The following is a 22,346-nucleotide window of genomic DNA, read 5'->3' on the forward strand; positions in this document are numbered from 1 at the left end:
CCCCTCACGGCTCTGTTTGCTCCTGCAGTCGTCCTCCAGGAAGGCTGAGTGGGAGGAGTTGGCTGACGAGCCCGACGTCGAGAGCCACCAGGGATGTCCAAATGTGAGGACGGCCGGGCTGCTGCTGGAAGGGCTCGTCGGGCTGTCGCAGAGAGCCGAGATGGTGAGCAGGGCGGTGTCAGGGGCAGCCCTGTCGGCAAACGGGGGCTGGGGCTGTGTGGAAAGCAGTGGCTTGGCCTGACCTGGGACTCAGAACGTGGGGTGACTGCTCCAAACGCCCTCCCTGCCATGGTGGGCCTGGGGTGGCTGCCTGTGGAGCTTTCCAGGCACGGCCCTCTTCACCCAATGGACATTCTCTTCTCTCTACAGGCAAGAAACATTGAACTCTTCCTGCCGGGCATGATGAAGATCCTGCAAGTTGGCAGCGAAAACGCCAAGATGAAGATCCTGCTGGCCTTGCGAAACGTTCTGCGTCAGCTGAAGAAGACCAAGGCCAGCTTCATCGCTGTGCAGCTTGTGGGGAGGCTCCTGCCCCTCTTTGACTCGGTAAGGCTGATGTGGAGCCTGAGCCCCTCAGATGGGCACTGGGCAATGACAGCTGCCCTGCAGCCCAGCCCTGCGAGCAGCTCTTGGAGCCAGCTCCACTCCCCTGGGCTCTCCTGGGATGGCTGGGATGGCTTCTGGGCCGTGCAGCCCAGTGCTGCTTCTTCTGGGATGTGAGGCTGGAGCCGCTGCCCTCCCCACAGCCATGATCACGGCCCTCTGCACTGTGGGCAGGGAGCTGCTGTTTGCAAAGCTCCCTTTTCCTGCTTCCTGCCAGGAGTGCAGCGAGCTGCGAGAGCTGTCAATCCGCATGCTCGCAGAGCTGCTGCAGTTGGTAGTCGGCAGGGATGAGAAGAGGATGAGGAAGGAGGTGTGGCGGGCACTGGTGCCTCTCCTCTTCCGCATGAGCGACCAGGTCCCCAGCGTGGCCAAGGTACAGCGCTGAAGGCTGAGCCCTGACACACAGAGGGCTGGGCTGACACCCCCAGGGCTCCTGGGCATCGGGGCATTTGGGACTGATTGCATGTCCCAGCTTCCTAAAGGCAGGATCCCCCAGGAACAAAGCCAAGAGGCCTCCTTGCCCAGGCCCCCGGGCCATCCCTGAGCTCATGCTGTCCTGCAGGCCTCCAGGGAAGCCCTTCTTGCTGCCGCCGAGCTGCTGAAGTGGAAGACGCTCAAGCACCTGCTGCAGAGAGAGCGGCTGTGGGAGCTTGGAGCGTGCTTGGTAAGGACAAGCTGTGGAGCCCGGACTGGGGGAGGGCTGCCCCCATCCCATGTCTGGGCTGGGGGCTCTGCAGCTGGGCAGAGCCTGGAGCTGCATCCCTGTTGCTGCCCTCAAGAACAGAGCCCCAGGGGCTCTTCTGCAGGCCCCTGTCCCCTCCCTGTAGCCAGCAGGAGGGGAGGCCTCTCCGTCCCAGGGGGTGCTGGCGGGAGGCACTGCTCCAGCCAACTGCCCCAGTGACAGCCCTGGAGAGACATGCCTTGTTCTCTCTGCAGCTGCAGAAGAGCAGGAGCAGGGCTGAAGACTTCATCCACCAGAGCCTGCCCTACCTGCAGGACCCTCAGGCCAACGTGCGCCTGGCGGCCGTCAGGTTCATCGGTGAGTGCCAGCCCCTGTGGTGCCTCTGGGGCAGCCTGGCCCCTGTGCCACTGCTGCCCCAGCAACGAGGGGCAGTCCTGGGGCTGCCCCAGCCCCGGCCACCCCGGGCAGGGCCTTGCCTCCCTCTGCCAGCCCTGCCCACGCAGCGGGGCTTGGTGGCCGCCTTGCTCAGTCCCACTGCCCTGAGCTTCTGGGGGCTCCTGGGCTCAGCCCTGCTGAGGGGGAGGAGGGGAGGACTGGGGGCCCTGCTGCTGGGAGCAGGCTGGGGAGCAGGGGCTAATGGAGCTCTGTGCCCAGGACTCATCACACGGCGCCTGAGGGAGCAGACCACGGACAGTCAGGCTGACATCCTGAGCGGTGAGTGGGGAGTGCGGTCTGTTGGGAATCCAAAGGCTCTCTGCAGACGTGGGGTTTTATCTGGGCTCTGTTTCTCTCTGTCGCAGCACTTCAGCCCTTGGAGAATGACTGGGACATCTCTGTCAGCTCCCTGGCAGCTCGGACAACCTCCATTCTGAGGAGTCCTTGCGTGCAGCAAAGACCAAGAGGCCTCCTGCGAGCACTGCGCTGCTGCTGGCCGTGAGCCCGGCAGAGGTGCAGCTTGCCTTGGCTAAAGGACTGGGGCTGAATAAAGCTGCAACAACGTGCCCAAAGCCCTGGTGTCCTTCAGCTGTGTGGTGCTGAGTGTGCCGAGCCGACCGTGTCCTTCCTGGGCTGTCCCGCAGGCAGTGGGACGCTCCCCCCTCAGCACCCCTGGCCCCAGGCTTGTGGGACAAGCTGAGCCCTGGCTGGGGCTTTCCCCGGGAGAAACCGCCTTGGCTAAAGGACAAGCTGCTGCCCGAGCCTTCTCACCCCATTTCAGGGCCACTGCCAATGTCACCCTGCCCTCTGCTGGTGTGAAGCTATTCCCCCTTGTCCTGTCACTCCAGGCCCTCGTCCAAAATCCCTCTCCAGCTCCTTTGGAGCCTCTTTTAGGCACTGGAAGGGGCTGTAAGGTCACCCCAAAACCTTCTCTTCTCCAGCCTGGGCAGCCACAGTTATCCCTGTGTCCCCACACGGTGCCCCACTCTGTGACCCCTGTGTCCTCCCAGGCCCAGCACCCCAGGAGGTGGCACAGCAGCAAGCCCTGTGCTGCAGCCATGTGTTGGTTTGGACCTGGCTTCCCGCCAAGTCCCCGAGACCCAGGGAAAAAGCTTACTTCCCAGAGAGAAAAAAAAAACCAAACAGCAGAGCTAGAGCAAAAATATAGATGTACATATATCACAGTTATACCCAGTAAGAATACTCATCATGGCTGGGCTTCGTGAACGAAGATTTGGGGAGGGCACTACCCAAGTTTGTTGTAAGAGCGTTGGTGGCTGAAAAGGCCAGTATGAGATAGACATGTTCTGTTGCAAAAGGCACAGCAGAAAGACTCCTTAGGTGGTATATTCTGCAAGGTACGATTCTTTCTGCGTTGTCTTTTCTCCTCAAGAGTGATCCTGTGTGTGTTCTCAAAGGCATCAGCCGCGTTATAGATGGTGTGTCTCCAGGCCTCCCGACTGGAGGTCAGAGTAGACCAGTTATGGTGATCAATATGGCCAAGGCTGACATGTTGTTTCAGGGAGTCCTTGTATCTTCTCTTTGGGGCTCCTCTCTTGCAGCAGCCAGTGGCAAGTTCACCATAGAGCAGGATCTTAGGGAGGCGGTGGTTGGTCCTTCATGCTGGAGACGTGCCCTGCCCAGCACAGCTGTGTTCTCAGCAACATGGCCTCAATGCTTGTGACTGCTGCTTGCTCTAGAACAGATGTGTTGGTCACATCATCTGACCAGTGGATGTTCAGGATTGTGCAAGGCAGCACGGATGGAAGTCGCAGGTGGTGGCGGTAGATGACCCATGATTCAGATCCGTAGAATAGAGTAGACAGCACTGTGGCTCTGTAAACACTGATCTCTGTACTTTTCTTCAGGTATTTGTTTCGCCAAACTCTTTTATGAAGCTTTCCAAAAGCACTATATGCCTTTGCTAACCTGTTGTCTATCTCCCCATCAATCTTACCATCCGAGGAGATGAGGCTACCTAGGTATGCTGGGTTGTGTCTGCTCCCAAATCACACCCAGGGACAGTTTCACAACGGTGCAGAAGGAGGGTCTGATGTACAATTGAAGAGCTGAGTTCAAGGAATGTGGATGCATTTTTGTGGTGCTGGTTGAGCAGCCTGGGTCCATGAGAGTAATGTCAGACAAAAGAACTTTGCTCCTGCAGGATTCTGTGTGTGGAATGTGTGAAACGTGGTGGTTCTTCTGGCAGGATAAGAAGTTTTGCCTTCATTGCTGTGTCTAAAACAGGGTCTGGGGCTTGTGTAAACTTCAGTGAAATCCAAAGTGAATCCATCAGGCTCCATGAAACCATTCCACCTTCACCCTGCTGGAGTCTGTCCGGGTGCTCTGGTGCTGTGGCACGGTGTCATCCAGGGAGAATTGGAGCAATAAGGGACTGGGCTACAAGGCAGGTTTACAAAGAGTTTTACAAAACTGCTCCCCCTCCACAAAACCTCAGAAAATAAGTGTGTCCTGTGTTACCAGAAGAATCACTGAAAACACCCTTTGTGCCACTCTGTGAACACCAAAATAATGGAATGGCGTGGACCTGCACCGTAAGTAAATCAGAGATTGTTTATAGGAATCCCCAAATTAGAAGAAAATCCAGATCCCTCATCTGTGCTAAAATGTCCTGGGAGCAGGACTGAAATGTGCTGCACACACACGTGTTAGAGCACATCATGGAAATAGGGGAGATTGGAAAACCGTTTTCAGATTTAATAACATTTCAGTTTTAACAGCTCATTTAAAACTTGAATAAAAATTTGTAAATCCAAGGAGTTTCCCTAAAAAATTAATTAAAACATTGATTTTCTGGGGTTTTTGTAATTCTGTCTTATCTAGGTTTTGTAGAGGGCTCAGATGGGAATATTCAATCTGCTACCTGTGACAATGCCTGACTTCACTTACAATATTTTTAATAGTTATATACTGTTTAATCTCATTCTCATATCTGTGGTCTTAGACTTGTGTGATTCTGCTGTTGTTTGTAACAGAGAATTTCCTTTGACTTCACATTCTCCATGGAATGATGAACAGTAGTAATAATATTAATCATTTATAGAGTGCTTTATATGTTCAAAATACAGGATAATCTTTGAGCTCAGCTTTGCTCTCAGATATGTGAGTGAACTCTTCATTGATTTTAAAAATATTGTTACCTGACATACAATTTTATTTTATTTTCTAGTCTTACCGGGTATTTTGGAAAGTGTTTCTTTATTTTTGTAGGGCAGAATATTGTCTTATCTTAAGTTTGAGATCTTAAAAGGTTTGCAAAGGACATGGAGATTGCTGTGGTGTCCTCTGATGATTTCAGCTGATCAACCGAATGCTTCCAATCCTTTTATCTTTGAGGGGACTGCAGGCCCTGCTGGAAAGCAGGTGTTACTGCAGGGGACTTTCTCTGCTCTATGCAGTGGGGTTTAACTTATAAACTCCTAAGGCAAGCATTTTTCTGGTGAATTCAGAAATTGTTACCAGTGTATCAGAGGCACAAGAATTAACAGTAACGTTTGGAATTTGCAGTTATCCCAATACTTTTCTAGAAGATCAGTAATTTCTGAGAGCTGGCTCCTGTTTGCAGTATAGAGCAGTCAGCTCTGCCACTGCAGGGTTGCTTCATGTGTTGGTTGGTTTATTTACCAAGATTTACAGGTACCATAAACTGTTGTCAAAAGCAGGAGAAATGATGAATAATATTTTTTCTCCCCAATAGCCAAAATTTCGTGTGTGTGTGTGTTATTGGTATAAACAGCAAGTCTTCTTTTGAGTAGGAATAAGACTTAGTTCCTAAAGACAGTGAATTGTAGCAGACACAAGGTCTAACATTTGTTCTTCTCTTCCCTTTCTTGTTTTTTCCTAACAGAGAATGCTCATTATTCTGTGGTAAATGACACTCAGATGTTCTGCAGCAGCAGGAAGTTCAATGTGTGGGTACCATTAAAGGCCTGATTCCATTTTCTAACTCCACAGTGCAAGTGAATGCATCCGACAGCCAGGGCAGCTTGATAAGTGATGCTGTAACAATTGTCAGGCCTCTAGGAAGGGAGTAGGAAAAAGTGCTTTTTCTGTGCATGTAACAATTCCACAAACACTCTGTTGAACAAAATATGATTTATTATCTCAGCTGAGGACTGGAAGTTCAGAAGAATATATTTGCATTAGTAGTTCTTACTAACTAAAATGTCCTTTTTGGCTTCTAATTTGTCACATGGTTAACTTTAACAACTAGAGAATGAAAACATGTATATATATGTACAGTTAACATATTATGAAGGTGAGAGGTGTATTATGTACTTCATTTTTTTCCTGTGAATGGTGGTGTATTCTATCAGGGACAGCTGATCTAGTCCAAGAATAGAGAGAGACTCACCTGCATTTTGGAACCTGTTTTAGAACAGAAGTTGGAAGTGCTGACAAGGAGCACTCACTGGATAGACTTAGAGAATTTGTTTAATAATAGTAATAGAAACCACTGGCAATCTATTGAGCCAGAATCCACCAAGTTCTTTAGTTGCAAGAAAGTCAGTTCCAATGTGCTGATTTACAGTGAGTGAGGCTCCAAACCCCTCTGGCTGTTCTCTTCATAACAACTGGAAATGAGAGAATTGAGCAAATACCCCCTGAACACTGTGAGTGTTTTGTTCTGGGGTTTTGTTTTGGTTGGTTGTTGGTTCTATTTTTTTATGTCAAGAAAGCTTTTCCATTTCTAGCTGGTGTAGGTGTGTCCCTTTTGCATTCCCTTTTCATGGCCATCCTGGAGAATCAGCTTTGGTTGAATAAATGCCAATGGAAACAATTAATTTAAGGCAGTTTTGAATTCTAATGTGAGAGCCCAACAACTCTTGATCTTGAGAGATGTGTAGGTGTAGCTGTTGAGTAAGAATAGTGTAGAGTGACATCCATACCATTTTAAAGGAAAAGAAAAACAAAAACAAAGAAAAGAGAAATCCCATAAACCTTAGAGCTCAAAGATACAGTTAAACTGAAACAGTTTACTTGCAAACAGATGGATTAGGTTTGGGTCTAAACCAGCAGAAAGACTTCAGGAAAGTGAATAAATCCAATACAGAGTTTGTGTGACAGATGACTGAGAAATAAGGAAAAGGTCAATTTCCAGCACATTTTAGACTTTTCCAATTTTATTGTCAAGTTGCACCTAATATTAACAAATATACTTTGTTATAGAATAATAAAACTGCATCTGAGTTTCACTGCTCATTTAAGACTGAGCAGTAAGACAATGTTATTTCTAATTGCAGTGCCACATTTTAGTTTTGCACAGCAAAATTTGGTAGTGAAAATGTTACCAAATGACAAAGTAAAGGATCTTTAAAGATAAGCAAGGCTGTGCACAGGTTTATGACAGCCATTCAGATAGACTTTCTTTCATCATTAGATTGTTGTTGATTACGATTAGAAAACTTAGAGCTTTGAAATTATCTTTTTTTATGACCTTGTGGTAGTTTAAAAGCAATACCTCATTGGTTAAATAGGTTTTAGTTCATGCTTCCTTTTAGTTAATGCTCTGAAAATGTATTATCCCGATTTACACATAAAATCCTGCTGAAAAGCACGTGGCATTCCCTAGGATATGTGTGTTTAAGTAGAATTAAATTAGCAGTGAGAGTTATTAAAGAAATCTTCCATACTAGGACAATGTCTGTTTGCTTTACTGTGCTGTTTATTACAATGACTCTTTAAATGCTCTACAATTCCAGTGCATGGTAAATGATGAGTGTAATGGTGATTTTACACTGGGCTGTGTTCAGTGCCTTCACACTTTGTAAATCATTCAATGAAATCTGGGTGCCATTAAATAAGAAGAAATTTTATTTTTTACTTCAGCGGCCAAGATTTCACTGAGACAGAAGTTTTGTTTGATCGAAGAGTGAGAGAGGTCTCATTAGGTACAAAATCACAGCCTTTTAATGAGTGTGAACATGGAGCATTCTCTTTTCAAGGACAAGAAAAAAAATGCTGTTCCAGAAATTTCCATTGTGGGAAGTACTTGATGGAACTGGATGGAGGATTGTACAAAAGGGAGAGTGAGAGAGGACAAAGGAGTGTTCCATTGTGAAGTTACTGCTGATCACTGTTTTACAATTATGAGACAATTTTTTTTCCAACATGCATTTCTTTATTTACACTGTATATATTTATTTACAGTAAAAAATTTCTCTGTGGGATTTTTCTCTGTAGTTTCGAAAATGAATTTTAAAAATCTGAAATTTTATATCTGAATTCTTGAAACTCTTTGCATAATTAAAATATTTTTCCTTCATATAGCTTGTTTCCAACCAAACAGTAGCTTGGCTACCATGTGAAAGGGGATATCCTTGTGCTATAAGGTGTGGAAAATGTAAATCCCTGCAAAATTCTGAGACAATGAGACACAAAGGCCACTGAGAGTGAAGAGAGAAAAGGAGAGAGAAAGGGAAGATACAGCAGTTTATTCTTTTCTATAGTAACAATACTTGCCAAACATACCTTAATGTCTGAGATTTCTGATGTTGTTTGTTGGCTTTTTTGCTATCATCAGGTAATATAACCTTTATGCAAAATAAGCCAAGATCACAATTTTTTTTCAAACTAAAAATAACTTCTTAATTTCCAGCTTGTGTTAAAGAAACCTTTTCCCAGAGTTCTCTGCTGTCTTGCCATATAATTGAAGTGAGGGAAAGAAAAAGTGCCCAAATAAGTCAGTCAAGCAAAAGTCAAGGAAATCAAGATTTGGCCTTCTACCTGCATTTTATAGAAAAACTGTCACAACTGTTTCCCAAATAACTTTGATAGAAGGAAAAAGAAAACTGGGCTTGAGTTCAGTTTGTGTTCCTCTCAGGAGGTGTCTTTACTGACACCATCCCTGCTCTTCTGCACTCACAGGGAGCGCTGGGACTTTGTTTTTCAGGGTGATTTGCTCCCTTCCAGCCCAGTCTGCAGCCACTTGGCATTTCTGTCTAATCAGAAGTTCTGCTCAGCTTTACTGAACAAGTGAGAAGCAGAACTGGCACACAAACTCTCCGTAGTCTGTAGTGTATTAATGAGTAAAATTCTCCCAGTTTTAAGCAGAGAGTTGTGCTATTTATCACAGCAAATAAAGTAAGGAAGAATTAGTAAGAATGGGGCAATGGTTGTAATTCTTCTGCATATATCTGAAATATTTCTTTGTGTGACCTCCTTTTCATCACTTCATATTTGTGTGTCTGTTATTTTCCTTTTCTGTGACTGTTTCAGAAGAAGGGATTTTCTGTTCTTGTCTTCCCAGCTCATAACTTTTATTCCTGGGATCAACTGTCTTCTCACATTTTTAAGAAAGTAGATTTTGATGATGTGGTAAGTATTAGTGAGCACAGTATGAGTGAAGTCTTGCCAGAGATTTCATTACGACTTCCTTACATTTACATCCTACATTTATAGCACTATGTTGGCTTTTAAATTTATTTCTAAAGTTGTCTGGACTTTAGGGGAAAAAAAGAAAGAAAAAACAGGAAAAAATGAGAAAAAAAAACCAAACAAAAAGAAAGAACAATGAAAAAAGAGAGAAAAGATAAAAAAGAGAAGGAAAAATAAAAAAGGGGAATAAATAAAGAAGAAAGAAAGAAGAAAGAAAAGAAAAAAGAGAAAATAAAAGAAGACAGAAAAACTAAACCCCAAAAAGTTCTATCCTGGCCCACCGCAAGGACTGCAACTCCCACAATGCACCGCGCAGGTGGGGGCGTGGCGAAGGGCGGGCAGGGGCCGTGGCCGCGCGCTGATTGGCTGCGGGGCGGGTCTGTAAAGGCGGAGGGCGCGCGGAGCGAGCGCCATTTTGGCCTCGTGGTCGGGAGTGAGCAGGACTCGCCTGCGGCCGCTGCGCTTCGCTGGGTGAGTTGGCGGGGGGGCGGCGAGAGCGGGGTCTGGGGATCCCCTCGGGGGCTGCGGGGAGCGCGGCTGTGGGTGGAAAGGCTGGAGGGCTCGGGAGGGTTTAGCGGGGGGGTTCGGAGGTTCCCGGGGACGTTTTGAGGGGTCCCTGAAGGGACTCAGGGGGGAGGTTGAAGGTCCCTGGAGGGTTTTGGGGGGCTCTGATGCGGGTTTTGTTTTCTGAGAAGATTTGGGGTGTCCCAGGTGGGCTTTGCGGCTCTCTGGGGAGGCTCGGGGTTCCTGGGAGGCTTTGCGGGGACCTTCGAGGCAGTTTGGGGGTCTCTAGGGGGTTTCAGGTGTCCCAGATGGTTTGGAGGGCCCGTGGGGGGGATTGGGGGTCCCTGAATGGGCTTGGGGAGTCTCAGGTGGGTTTTGCGGGTCACTGAGAGGGTTTAGGGGGTGCTGGGGAGGGATGAGGGGTCCTTGAGGAGGTTTTGATGGGTCGAGGGGGGGATTTTAGGGGGTCCCCTAAAGCCCAGCAATGGGGTTCAAGGGGTCCCCCAGCCCCCAGGGGAGGGGGCCTAGGGATGCCCTCCAAAATCCAGGGGGGGAGATGTGCCACATCTGGGTAAGGGGATCCCAGTGCCCCCAGTATATCCCAGTGACCTCCCAGTTACCCTCAGTATGGCCCAGTAACCCCCTCAGTGACCATCCAGTGTGTCCCAGTGACCTCCCACTGCCCCCCAGTATGGCCCAGTGATCCTGCAGTGAGCACCCAGTAACCCCCAGTATGGCCCAGTAACCTGCCAGTGTCCCCCCGTGTGTCTTGGTAATCCCTCAGTAACTCCCCAGTTCTCTGCCAGTGCCCTCCAGTGTGCCCCAGTTCACCTCCAGTCCCTCCCAGTGCCCTCCCAGTGTCCCTCAGTAACCCCCCAGTCCCTCCCAGTGCCCCCTGGTTCCCCCCAGTGTGTCCCAGCATCCCCCAGTAATCACCCAGTGCCCCACAAAGGCCCCCAACTGTCCCCAGTTGCCCTTGGCCTTACTATGGGAGGGGGAGCATTTTTGGGGTCAGAGGATCCAGAGAAGAGCAGCGAGGCTGGGGAAGGGAGTGGAGCACAAATGGTGTGAGGAGAGGCTGAGGGAGCTGGGGGTGTTGAGGCTGGAGAAGAGGAGGCTCAGGGGAGACCTCCTTGGCCTTTCTGTGAGCATGGCAGGGATGGGGGATGTTTTTGGTGTCAGAGGGTCCAGGGGGGGCTCCTGGAGTGGGATGGAAGGTTGGGGACATCAGGGTTGGGGTTTGGGGACAGTGGGGTGGGGTATGGGGACAGTGGAATTGGGAGGAATTATGGCCATGGAGAGGCCCTGGGGACATTGGAGACACCAGGGGGGTCTCAGGGTGTTCAGGGGGTAATTAGGGACACCAAGAAGGTCTTAGGAACCCCAGGGGGTTATCAGGACTCACCTGCTCGTGGTACTGCCCCTCCTGTTTCCCCCTAGACATCATTAACCCCTCCCAAATGTCTCCCAACCCCCATTTTCCTTTTAATCCCCTCCCCCTACAGATCCCTTTGCCCTCCCAACACACCTTTTAACTCCCCTAAATGCATCCAAAGCACCCCAAACCCCCCCAAATTCCTATCCAACCACCCCCCCAAATCTCCCCCAGCCCCCCCTCAAATCCCTTCCAACCCCCCTCAAAGAGGGATCACCCAGCACCCTGGGACAGGAACACAGTGGGCTGTACTGGGGGCACTGGGCTGTACTGGGAGGGCACTGGGGGTGGCTCAGGTGTCCAAGGACAACGTGGCCCAGCTCCAGGAGAGATCTGGGGAGCAGTGAGGAGGTACTGGTCTGTCCTGGTTTGTGCCCCCAATCCCCAAAGCCCCTCCCCAGCTCCCCCAGGACCCTCCCACACCCCAAAGCCCCCCAGGCCCCCCCAGGCCCCTGACTTGGTCCTGCTGCCCCTTGAGCATCTGCAGCTGCTGCAGAACCAGGCATTTCATCAGCAAATGTGCAGGTGACCCCAAGCTGGGGGTGTGTTGATGTGCTGGAAGGCAGGAGGGCTCTGCAGAGGGACCTGGCCCAGCTGGATCCATGGGCTGATTGCAAGGGGATGAGGGTCAAGCAGGCCAAGGGCCGGGTCCTGCCCTTTGGCCACAGGAAGCCCCGTCAGCCCCCCGGGCTGGGGCCAGAGTGTCTGGAGAGCAGGCAGGCAGAAAGGGAGCTGGGAGTGGGGATGGACAGGAAGCTGAAGAGGAGGCAGAGTGTGGCCAGGTGGCCAAGAGGGCCAATGGATGGTGGCCTGGCTGAGGAAGAGTGTGGCAGCAGGAGCAGGGAAGGGATTGTTGGGCTGGAGTGAGCGCTGGTGAGGCCACCCCTGGAGTGCTGTGTCCAGCTCTGGGCCCCTGAGTTGAGGAAGGCCCTGGAGGGGCTGGAGCAGGAGCAGAGAAGAGCAGCGAGGCTGGGGAAGGGAGTGGAGCACAAGTGGTGTGAGGAGAGGCTGAGGGAGCTGGGGGTGTTGAGGCTGGAGAAGAGGAGGCTCAGGGGAGACCTCCTGACTCTCTGCAAGTCCCTGCCAGGAGGGTGTAGCCAGGTGGGGGGGGGGCTGTTGTGCCAGGAAGCAGCAGTAGGACAAGAGGGCTGGGTCTGGAGCTGTGCCAGGGGAGGTTTAGGTTGGATATTGGGAAGCAATTTTTTCCAGAGAGAGTAACATCTTCTCTCCGTTTTAGCCGTGAGCCCTCTGGCTTAGACATGGCCTGCGGGGAGCTGGGCTCTGGGCTTGCCTTGCCACTGCCCACAGAAGTGTCTCGAAGTGCGTGATGTTGGTTCTCATCTTCATCGTCCCCCTTCTTCACCAAACCCGCAGGATTGTGGTGTGGGCTGGTGTGGGACACAGCTGAGCTGGCTTGCTTTAGACCCTGGTCCTGCTATAGATGAAGTCCTTGCAGTGCTGATGTGCCAGGGCTTTCCTTAGGGTGGAGCACCATCCATTAAAGCTTAGGCTGCCCTTCAGCTGCAGCAGCAGGTGAATCTGGGAGAAGCTCTGGCCCAGCAGGGCAGCCCAGCTCAGGAGGACGCACAGGAAGAGTGTGGAGCTGGGAGGGGAAGCTGCTTAAAGTGAGCCTGTGTTTCAGCACTTCTCTCAGCCCAGGCTGATGTTTGTTGTACTGGGAGGAGATGGCCAGGGCTGCTTCAAATCAGTTCCCAGGACAGACAGCACAAGTGTGCCCTGGTCACAGCTGTGTTCCAGCAGGAAACCTGGTGATTCAGAGCCTGATTTGCAGGAGGGGACTTCCTGCAGCCTTTGCTTTCTGATTGCTATGATTATTCTCATTAATGAGCAGGCACAGCCCAGGGAGAAGGGGGCTGAAGGAGCCAAGTAAGCATAGGAGGAGGGATAAGTAGGTGTTAGCAATTTGTGGGCAGGTCTAAACTGGGAAACCAAGAGAGGAGTAGCATCAGTCATCCCTGCAGAGAGATGGTGGATCAGCCTTTGGCAGCGTGCTGGAGGTGTCCGGGTGAACCTCAGGGGAGAAGCTGCACAATTGATACCTTCTGATGGCAAGGCTTAGGTTTGGCTGGCCCAGGAGGTCGCCTCCCACCCTTCCTCACTTGGGATGTTCCCAAGCTGTCTGGGTTGAGGAAGGTCCACGGAGATGGTCTAACAGTTCTGCCTGGCCTCAGGGTCGAGGAGTGAAGGGTGGAGCCAGCTGGGATTACAGCGAGCCCAGGTTTCTGGTGGTGACTCTCTTTGGCTTGCAGAAGGGAGCTGGAGCGACTGGCTCGAGAGCATAAGGAAAGCAAAAAGGCGTCATCACAAGCCTCAGAAAAGCAAGATAAGCTGCAGAACAAGAATGGCCGCTCGGAGAAGATTAAGGTACCCGCAAAAGAGCAGCAGCAGGAAACCAAAAAACCAGAGGTCTGGACAAAGAGCAAAGCAACAGCAGCAGGAAACCAAAATCCCAGAGGTGCCGAGTAAGCGGGACAGGATCTTGGACCTGAGGTTTGACATCTGTGAGTCTTCGCAGAACAGGATCAGACATATTCTGTCATCCTGGGACAGGGTTCAGGGTATCATGAACCAAGTGCCAGACAAGTCCCACTCTTCCCCTAAACACAGAGATGAGAAGAAGAGCAGTAAGTCTCCGGAGAAGCCAGAGAAGAATCCTCTGGAAAAACATGGCAGCCACAAGAGTCTTCAGCAGGAAGGGGAAGTTGCAGAAGGCTCAGTCGGAAGCCAGGATGCCGGAGTGCCCTGCTTGGACTTCCACGTCACGCGTCGTGAAAAGGTGTTTAGGAGGATCCTGAAGAGCAAGAAGCTGCCACCACCAAAGCAGGTAAAAGCCTGCAAGGCTCAGATGCTGAACTTGCCGTGGTCTGGGGCCCTGGAACAGTGTGTCCCCCGGGTGATAAGAACACAGAGCCTTGTCAAGGCCACTGATGATGTTCCACAATAGCTCTGCAGTATCTCTGTGGATGGGGAGGTTCTCAGCCTCCCTCAGATGTGTGGAAAGTGGGAGTGCTCTGTGTCCAAGCATCCCATCTGTTCAGAGAGTTTCTCAGTCTGGAAATCATTAAAAATGGTCCCAGGGCAGGGCAGCTCCCAGGCATTGTTCTCTTCAGCTGAGTCACTTGGGAGAGGTTTCTCTCTTGGTCCCACTGTAGGTCCTGCCTCTGCTCTGGAGCCTGCTGACCCGTGGGACATAAAAAAGCACTTGTACTCCGTGTAAATCAAAAACTCCACTGCCAAAAGCTCAGGGCCTTTAGGGAAGGAGTGTGAGGATGAAGGTGACAGGAGTATAAACAGGCTTTTCTCTTCTGTTTTAGATCCTGCACTCTCTGGGACTGGGACCTCCCATTCCCCCTGGCTCTCTTTTCTCTGTGGTCCCCTACCCAGAGGAGGACAGAGTCCCCACAGCAACAGAAGACCTCAGACACTTCATCTTTGTTGAACCTGAGGGTGCTGCTGCAGAAGATGATGTGGTGGGTACTCCTTTTGTGCCTTCAGTGAGGGTGCCAGGGCAGGGGACAGGTTGGATGGAAAAGGGTCACCGTGGAGGGGCAGTGAAGACGTGATGGGGCCCCATGTCTGCAGGCATCCTTTCCACCAGGGATGAGAGAAAAGAGATGGCTCTGCTGGAGACACAGAGCAGTTCTGTAAGACAACAGGAAAAAAATCGCTTAAACCCATCAACCCAAGGGTCCTTGGTGGGGAGAGGGTCCTGGGTAAGGAGGGGTGTCCGAGGCAAGACAAAGGCCAATAAGGAAGACCAAGTCCATGGGCAGTGGTGATTATTTATTCTCTCTCCTGTTGGCTAACAAACCCCATTCTGCTTTCCAGGAGGGGCGTGTCTCAGGGCAGGTCTCACCTCTCTCTCCCTTTTCTCTCTCCCCTCATGCCAAGGCCCCAGAGGCAGAGGCACAGGACCACTTGAAGAAGGGGAAAGCCAGACACAAGTCTAGCAAGGAAAAGCCAAACTCCCCCCAGAGCCCGAAAAGTCTCCGTGATCACTCCCCAGAAACACCCAGAAGTTCACCTGAGCCAATGAAAAGCCAACTGCAGAGTGACTCAACCCTCGAGAGACCTGCCAGGTGAGCTGCAGGGGAGGAGGTGATGCCTGTGCTTCACGCTCATCTTGCCAAACGAGGTCCATCGTCCTCAGCTCCGCAGCGACCCTCTGCCAGTGCCTCCATGGGATGGCGAGTGCACAGCCCTCCTCCTTGTCTCGTTTGCCCCTTAGCAATGTCTGAAGCTTCCCTTTTAACTGCCAGGCTGAGAAGGTTCCGGTGGATCGTTCCTGCCCACGCTGAGGTGGAACTGAAGATCCGCTTCAGCCCCACAGTGCCAGGGCAGTTTGACCAGCTGAGGAACTTTGAGATCCTGGGGTCAAAGCGCCTGTACCAGTTGCCCTGCAGTGCCACTGCCCTGTACCCCAGCATCAGCCAGAACCCACGGTAAGGCTGGGCCACAGGAGCATCCCACACTGCACCCCCGACCTGGGAGCCAGGGCTGCCCCTTGTGACCTTCTGGCTGGGGCAGATGGTGCTGCCTGAGTCACCCAGCATCCCTTCCTCTGCTGGGAGCTGGGAGGCTGAACTGGTACCTCAGCCACCGAGAAGGGTGATGGCTTTCTGACTAGATTTCCTACTTGCAGCATCTCAGAGCTCCTCATTCCCCATTGTCTCTGCCCAGGCTGGTGTTTCCTCGCAGGAGGAAGAGCAAGGAGAAGGAGGACATCATCTCCAAGGAATATGTCATGAGCACAAAGCAGTTCCACTTTGGACCGCTGCTTTGTGGCGAGTCAGGAGAGTGGTATGTGCTCCCTGCTCCCAAGTGAGCATCCCTGTGTGCTGCCTGTACAGACTGAGATGTCGGGAGGGGATCTCCAGGGCCTTGTGCTCTCCTGGACACACTTGCAGACACACTGTCCCAGTGGCACAATGCAGGGCAGTCCCGGGCAGAGACCTGGCAGACACATGGGCTTGAGGGAGCACAGATGTGTGAGTGTGAGCAGATAACAGGCAAATGAGCCTTGGAGGAGCTGCTTTGCCAGCCTGGTGGGTGCCCTGGTGTCCAGAGCCACCAGAGCTGCTGCTGCCAGCCCGAAGGTGACTTGGGGCAACCTGTGTCCCCTCCACATCTCAGCTCCACCCCTTAGGAAATGAACTTTATGGTGCTTTTTCAAGTGCTTTGAGCTCGACAGGTAGACAAACAAGCAAGTATTCTCTAGATGGTTTTGTAAACCTTTCATTAATCTCTAATAGTAGTGAGATTTTGTGATTTGACCTGCCAATATGTGTGAGTCAGAGGGGAACCTACAGCAGGAATTATGTTTTCCTGAGATTCCATTGCATCCACAGTGCTGGAAAAAGTCTGCCTAAAAGTGTTGTCATTGTAGCTGTTGGCATATTTCTGTTTTTAATGTCACTCTTCTTTTTATTTTTTTAATAACATTTGAAGTTAAGTTCTTGTCTCCATGGGAGCTCTGGAAGGCCAGGCTGATGGATGGTCTGGGATTTCTGTTTGCCTCTTTAGCCCTTTCACTCCAAATTCAGTTGCACACCTCAGGAAGGGTCATTTGTTATCTTTCACATTCCCCTTGGGAACTGATGCTTTTGATTTCTTTCCCTCAGACTTTTGAGCTAACCCATGGTAGTCTGACGACTTTTCTAAAAGAGATAAGCAAAACTCTTTTGCAAACATCTTTTCCAAAGCCTTTCTCTATCCTCTGCAGGGAAGGCACCCCAGGAAAGAAGGGGAAAGAACCCTTGTGCCTGGTGTATTGTTGTTTTTCCAGGCACTTTTGAATTTAAATTGTGTGAAACACTCTTGAAATGGCCTGTGCATCGTCACGCTTCTGGGGTGCAGGCACCAGGTATAGGGGCAGGCATCAAAGCCAGGCAAGGATGAGCACACAGACCGTGCCTCGTGCCCCTGACAGGGATCCTTTTTCTTCCCCTGCTTGTTAGACCATGGCCTTCCAGTGCCACCTCCTGCTGCCGGCACACGGTGCTTTCCTCGGTGTGTGGTGAGGGCAACAGTCTCCTCTGCAGCCTTTTCCCCTTCTCTGGACAGGTACAAGGCACAGAACTGCCCCGGCAACAGCGAAAAGTTACCCATCCTCAACGACTCCCCCATGGAGGCAGAGGTGCATTTCTCCTTTGAGAACGACAGCAAAGGAGAGACGTTCCTTTTGGACCCTCCCAGCATGAGGCTGCAGCCCAAAGAGAAGAAGGTAGGAGGCGAGCAGGTAGGGCAGGACCGCAGAAGTGCCGTTCCTCCTGCTCACAGAGGGCTCTTTGTATTTCTGTTTGTGGGGACGGGTTCAGAAGCTGAGTGTTTGGGCGTACCCGACTTCTGCTGGCCTCCTGGGAGACAGTCTCGTCTGCTGGATCAAGGACAACCCGGAGCCAGCGGTCTTCCGACTGTGCTGCCAAGGGGGTCACGTGAAGCTGAGGGTCAGCCCCCAGGAGCTGCATTTCAACAAGCTGCTTCTGCACAGGTCAGTCATCCCACGGCTGAGGGCACTCCAAGGCTCGTGACAAAGAGAAGAGGTTTGACTCTGGTTCCAGAGGCTCAGATGGAGCTGCTTTGAGCCGCATTCAGTGGCCAGGCTGGTGTGACCACCCAGCACTGACGCTGAGTGTCTTCCTGTCTCTGCAGGACTGACACCCAGACCCTGGTCCTGAGAAACGACAGCCCACTGCCCATGGCATGGCATCTCAGTGGGCTGGACGACCTTGGAGATGACTTCTCTGCATCGCAAGGCAGGGGCATCGTTGGGCCCCGCACAGACTTTGAGGTGAAGCTGGATTTCAAGGCCGAGAAGATTGGCATCACAAATAAGATGATCTGACTAGAGGTGAGAGGGACTTGGGCCTGCCTGGCAGAGCAGGGCAGAGCAAGCAGCCGTGTGCTCTTAGGGACAGAGTCAGGGAGAGCTGCACCTGACAGACACGGGGGTGCTGTGGCCCCAACTTCTGCCTCTGTGCTGGGTTGGCCGGGTGCCCAGGCTCTGCATCCAGAGCCTGTAGCACAGCCACCTTGCTGCTGTGCAGGCTTGAAGGCTGTTGTTTGGTTGTACAGACCAGCATTCCCTCTGCACCCTTTCTGGGATTTTGTTCCCTGTGGTTTAGAGGCTGCATTTCAGCAAACATGCGAGGTGATTGACGAGGAGGGCGCTAATTGTCAATGCCACCTGCTCTGGGACACCTCGCATTTCTTGTGGTTGTGTTTACAGCCCTGGCCCTCTCAAGGGTGCTTTAGCAGCACCATTCCCTGCTGTGGGAGTGTGGAATTGGGCTGATAAGGTTTCTTACTGCAGCGGAATCCTGCCGGGGCAGCCTGTGAGATGAACAGGTTAAGAAAACTTGGGAGTCCACAAACACTTGTCAAGCCAGGGAGGCCATGGGGGAAGCAGCTGGCAGAGACAAGGACTTAGAGGCTGTCTTCCAAAAGAATGGTCTAAGCAGTGTTTGTTTCTTGCTGCCTCAGGTTTCAGATACAGAAAACATCCTGGGCATTGTTCAGGCTGAAACCATCAAAGTCTCTGTGGAGGTCTACGATGTTAATCTGAGCATCAACATGCCTGAAGGTCAGTGGATGCCTCCCAGACAACACAGTCCGGGTGCATTTTACTACCTTGGCAGGTGGGCAACCAAAGCCCTTGGGAGGGGATGGCATAGCAGGCAAGGGTGGCACAGATCCATAAAGCACAGACCTTGCAAGCTGCGTGAAGTAAAGCACTGTCAGGGCACCAAGAGCCTTGAGTCTCTCCCTTCTGAACTTGGAAATGTGCAGCTTCATGTGCAGATTGCATTTGGTGCTTTGAAACAACAGTCATCTGAACAGGCAGTTGGCTCAGCAGAGCACATAAAGTAGCTGGATTTGTGCTTGGAAGCAAGGAAATGGAAACCAAGCTCCTTGGCTTCTACCCTGCAGATACTGGAGTGAGAAGAGAAAGGGCAGCCAAGTAGCTAGAGAACACTTCTGAGAAGGGACACTTGCTGAAGAGGGTTTTGTGCCATCCAAGAACTCCAACTGTGTAGCTTGTGAGCTGGTGTGCTCTGCAGCAGCTCACAAATATTCACCATTTCTTACCTCGCTCTGCGGGTTTTCTGCAGGTCCAGATGGCAGCTTGGAATTTGGAACCATTAATGTCCTGGATAATAAGCAGCAAGTCCTGAGTCTGCAGAACAAAGGCTTGTATGACATTGAGTACAGGTGAGTCCAGCTGCCTGGTGCTGAGCTTTTCCTCAGGCTCCCAGGCCTGCGTTCTCCCTCTGTCCATGGCTAGAACCTGTTCCCGTGCTGCTCCCTTTTCTTTTTTTTCTGGTCCTGTGCAAAGTGCTGGCTGTGCTGGTGGCACCTGTGCTTTCCCTTTCTCCACAGTTTCAAGCTGACCACTGGAAGTGCCAAGAGGGGCGACTTGGAATCTCCCTTCACTGTCCGGCCGCAGGGGGCTGTGCTGAAAGCCTCCCGGCCACCTCTGAAAGTTGAGGTCCTCTTCCACCCCACGACTGAAATGTTTCTCGAGAGCAAACCCATCCTGCTCTGCCAGGTGAGCTGCCTGGGCCCGGCTGTGTTAGCACAGTGTGTCTTGGGAGCATAAGCAGGAGAGGTGTCTTGTGCAAAGCAGGCTTTAGCTGGGGCATCCTCTCTCCTACACACACAAACAGAGACTTCCAAAACCATTTGGGAGGCTTCGTAAGAGAGCTGGAAATCTGGCTCTGGAAGAGGCCTTTAAATAGGGAGGGTGAGCTGCTGGAGACCTGGGCTGGGGTCAGGGGACAGGGGTAGAGGCTGGCCTCTCTGCTGTGTTTACCAGCCCCTCCTCTGGTTGCAGGTCATTGATCTCAAATCGGGTCAAGGAGGCGAGACCGTTGCCACCATCCCAGTGAGGGTGTCGGCGAGAGCTGTGTACAGCAAGGACAGCATCGAGCCTGCCTCGCCCATCGACTTTGGTGCCATGGTTAAGGGCACCAAGAAGAGCCAGGTCTTAATTGTAGAGAACAAAGGCACCCTCAACTTCAAATTCCTCATCCACCGAGCACCTCCACTGCAAAGGTAAGAGAAGACCTGCCCCAGCCGTTCTGTCTGAGGAGGCACCACCACACAGCTGGTGTGTGACAGGCAGCCAGACCTGGGTTATTGTCCATTTGGATTGCTGGCTTGGGAAGAGGGAGCAAAACAACACCTCAGTATCCCCATGTGTGGGACAAAGCTGGTGACAGAGCTGCTCTGTCCATGAGCTGCAGCAATGGGTGCTGCAGGCAGCTCCCCGGGGGCCATCGGGAGCAGGAAGGCTTTCCTGCATGGGGAGGAAGGCCAGCTTTGGCCTCAGACAAAGGCAGGGGAGCTCAGCATGACAGATGTCTCTGCTTTCTCCTCTCAGTTCAGAGCAAGAGGAATCTGCCCCCTCGGTCAGGGAAAGAAAACGCTCCACACAGGTGGGTGGCTCCTGCTCCTGCCCAGCGTGTGCTGCTGCAGGGGATGGGGGAGGATGCAGCTGTGCCCAGGCTGGGGGTAGGACAAGGTCTGCGGGATGGAGAGTCCATTATCTGCTCAGTTCCACTGACAGTCCCATGCTCTGGCTCTGACCTGCAGTTGTGGGGTCAAGAGAGGGGAGCAGGTCCTGTGTTTGGTGGCTGCTAGCCAGCACAGATCTGGGAACACCACAGGAGCAAACTGTCCCCATCTGAACTCCCAATCCATAGAGCACTGACAGCTCTGCTTTTTCTTCTTCCCAATCCCCTCCCTCTCTCCCATCATTCAGTCCTTTCTGCTCTCCTGTACCCCTGGAGGTTGAAGGATCCCAGCTACCACCTCCATTCTCTTCACCCCAACTCCTTTCTCTCTGCCACTCGGGACAGACGTGCAGCTCCTCCTGGCTTGTTCATCTCATCCTGGGGCTGCCTTTGGGCCATGGAGTCATCATTCCCTGCCCTGACACTGGGTGCTCGGGCCCAGCTGGAGGCTGAGGCGTGGCATCCTCCTTGCTGGGGGTGTTCAGGGTACGGCTGTTGGGCATCAGCCTGTCCTGGCGCTCTTTCTGCAGGCTCAGCTCACTGCAGGCGTGTTCACGGTGTCCCCTTGCTCCGGCTCCGTCGGTCCTGGGGGCCAGCAGAAGATCACAGTGGATTGCAGCCCAGGAGCAGAGGGGAAATGCGAGGAGCAGCTGTACATTGACATCAGCAACAGAGACCCCAAGGACAATCCCCTCGGCATTCCCTTTACCCTGACTGCCGAGTCCTGCCTCCCAGGTACGTGCTGTCCACAGGTTGCCATGGGCAGTCCTGCTGCTGATCAGCACCTAAACTTGCTACTTGGATAGAGAGGCACCTGGTCCTGAAGTCCCACCTTAAAATCCTCAGAGGCTGCAGTCCTTTTTGAGTCCACCAGTGGGGAGAGGCTGGGAGGGATGTGTGGAAGCATAAAAGGAAAGCAATGCCCTTTAAGACTGAGGTTGACTGAGCTCCATCCTCACTGACTGAGCTCTCTCATCCAAGGCTGGGTTTTGCAGTCACCTGGACAGAAAGGGCTTATCAAGCCTTCTGAGAGGCCAGCTGGGTCCAGGTGAATTCAGCAAAGAGGTTCTCCAGCCTCAGCCCTTCCTCTGGTCTGTCTGCAGCGCTTGTTGAAGACGTCACGTCCATCTTTGAGCAGTACCCGATCCACAGCAACGTCAATCTCCGCCAGACGTTACAGTCGGTGCAAGGCAACGGTGTGTTCATCAGAGATGATAACAAATTCATCTTCACCAAAGTTCAGGTTGGGCAACGGGCCACGGCTCGCTTCAAGATCTCTAATGGCAGCAGTGTCCCATGTGACGTGGTCCTCTCCATCAAAGCCTTGCCTGGAGAGGTAAGAACAAGAGGCCAAGGTGAGCGCTGCTCTCTAAAGGCCATGTGAGAGCCTGCCTTGTTCTCCAGAGTCATTGCGGTCTCTGGCCCAGCTGGACCAGTCCAGCTCAGTGCAGGTCAAACTGCAGGGCAGAGCAGCAATGCCAGGGGGGCACTTGCATTGAATTCCACATCTCTCAAGCAAATTTTGGCTCACGCTTCTGGGTCTTTGGTGGGAATCCTTCTGAACATCTCTCGAAAGCACACTCAGAGAGGGGCTGTTATGGACCGATGGGGCAGAGCTCAAAGCAGAGCATTTCCTGGCTTTTCCTTCTCTTGAAAGGCCAGTCCGGGGTTATTTGAGGGGTTTCTGTGCCATCCCAACCTCCCACATGTGCTGGGGTGGCTGCCCAGCCCTCAAAGCAAGCTTTTGCTCGCC

General features: G+C 52.0%; 3 protein-coding genes across 4 annotated transcripts; all 3 read left to right on the forward strand.

Moving 5' to 3' along the window:
• Positions 1-43: 43 nt before the first annotated feature.
• LOC120324398 (maestro heat-like repeat family member 5) lies at positions 44-2,292 on the forward strand (the record flags this gene model as incomplete). Its single annotated transcript, XM_039386911.1, has 7 exons — positions 44-163; positions 370-546; positions 821-976; positions 1,166-1,267; positions 1,540-1,642; positions 1,940-1,999; positions 2,086-2,292. Coding segments are annotated over 7 exons (855 nt in total), but the record flags the coding sequence as incomplete, so codon positions are not given.
• An 11,131-nt stretch (positions 2,293-13,423) lies between these two features.
• LOC120324399 (hydrocephalus-inducing protein-like) lies at positions 13,424-18,643 on the forward strand. 2 transcript variants are annotated; one of them, XM_039386914.1, is made up of 9 exons: positions 13,424-13,902; positions 14,393-14,548; positions 14,970-15,157; positions 15,338-15,520; positions 15,759-15,878; positions 17,142-17,301; positions 17,396-17,568; positions 17,730-17,928; positions 18,561-18,643. In XM_039386914.1, the coding sequence occupies exons 1-8, from the start codon at positions 13,642-13,644 to the stop codon at positions 17,920-17,922; spliced, it is 1,434 nt and encodes a 477-aa protein (XP_039242848.1). In that variant the 5' UTR covers positions 13,424-13,641; the 3' UTR covers positions 17,923-17,928; positions 18,561-18,643. The 2 variants fall into 2 exon arrangements, with proteins under 2 accessions (XP_039242848.1, XP_039242851.1); XM_039386917.1 differs by lacking the exon at positions 15,759-15,878.
• On the forward strand, positions 18,474-22,327 carry LOC120324401 (hydrocephalus-inducing protein homolog). The gene is made up of 7 exons (XM_039386920.1): positions 18,474-18,660; positions 19,190-19,289; positions 19,458-19,626; positions 19,912-20,132; positions 20,461-20,515; positions 21,124-21,328; positions 21,697-22,327. The coding sequence occupies exons 1-7, from the start codon at positions 18,474-18,476 to the stop codon at positions 21,975-21,977; spliced, it is 1,218 nt and encodes a 405-aa protein (XP_039242854.1). The 3' UTR covers positions 21,978-22,327.
• Positions 22,328-22,346: the final 19 nt, after the last annotated feature.

This window comes from Pipra filicauda, unplaced genomic scaffold (assembly GCF_003945595.2).
Source record: "Pipra filicauda isolate LSUMZ 115617 unplaced genomic scaffold, ASM394559v2 scaffold1209_size22360_pilon, whole genome shotgun sequence".
Taxonomy (NCBI): Eukaryota; Metazoa; Chordata; class Aves; order Passeriformes; family Pipridae; genus Pipra; species Pipra filicauda.

What these genes read in the sequence shown, in the direction of transcription:
- LOC120324399 (XM_039386914.1), top strand. Translation starts at nt 13,642, where the DNA reads ATGAACCAAGTGCCAGACAAGTCCCACTCTTCCCCTAAACACAGAGAT. An exon ending in CTGCTGCAGAAGATGATGTG is followed by an intron (nt 14,549 to 14,969) that starts GTGGGTACTCCT and finishes CCTCATGCCAAG; the next exon opens with GCCCCAGAGGCAGAGGCACA. An exon ending in TGCAGCCCAAAGAGAAGAAG is followed by an intron (nt 17,302 to 17,395) that starts GTAGGAGGCGAG and finishes GGACGGGTTCAG; the next exon opens with AAGCTGAGTGTTTGGGCGTA.
- LOC120324401 (XM_039386920.1), top strand. Translation starts at nt 18,474, where the DNA reads ATGGGGGAAGCAGCTGGCAGAGACAAGGACTTAGAGGCTGTCTTCCAA. An exon ending in AAAGAAAACGCTCCACACAG is followed by an intron (nt 20,516 to 21,123) that starts GTGGGTGGCTCC and finishes CTCTTTCTGCAG; the next exon opens with GCTCAGCTCACTGCAGGCGT. An exon ending in TGCCGAGTCCTGCCTCCCAG is followed by an intron (nt 21,329 to 21,696) that starts GTACGTGCTGTC and finishes GTCTGTCTGCAG; the next exon opens with CGCTTGTTGAAGACGTCACG.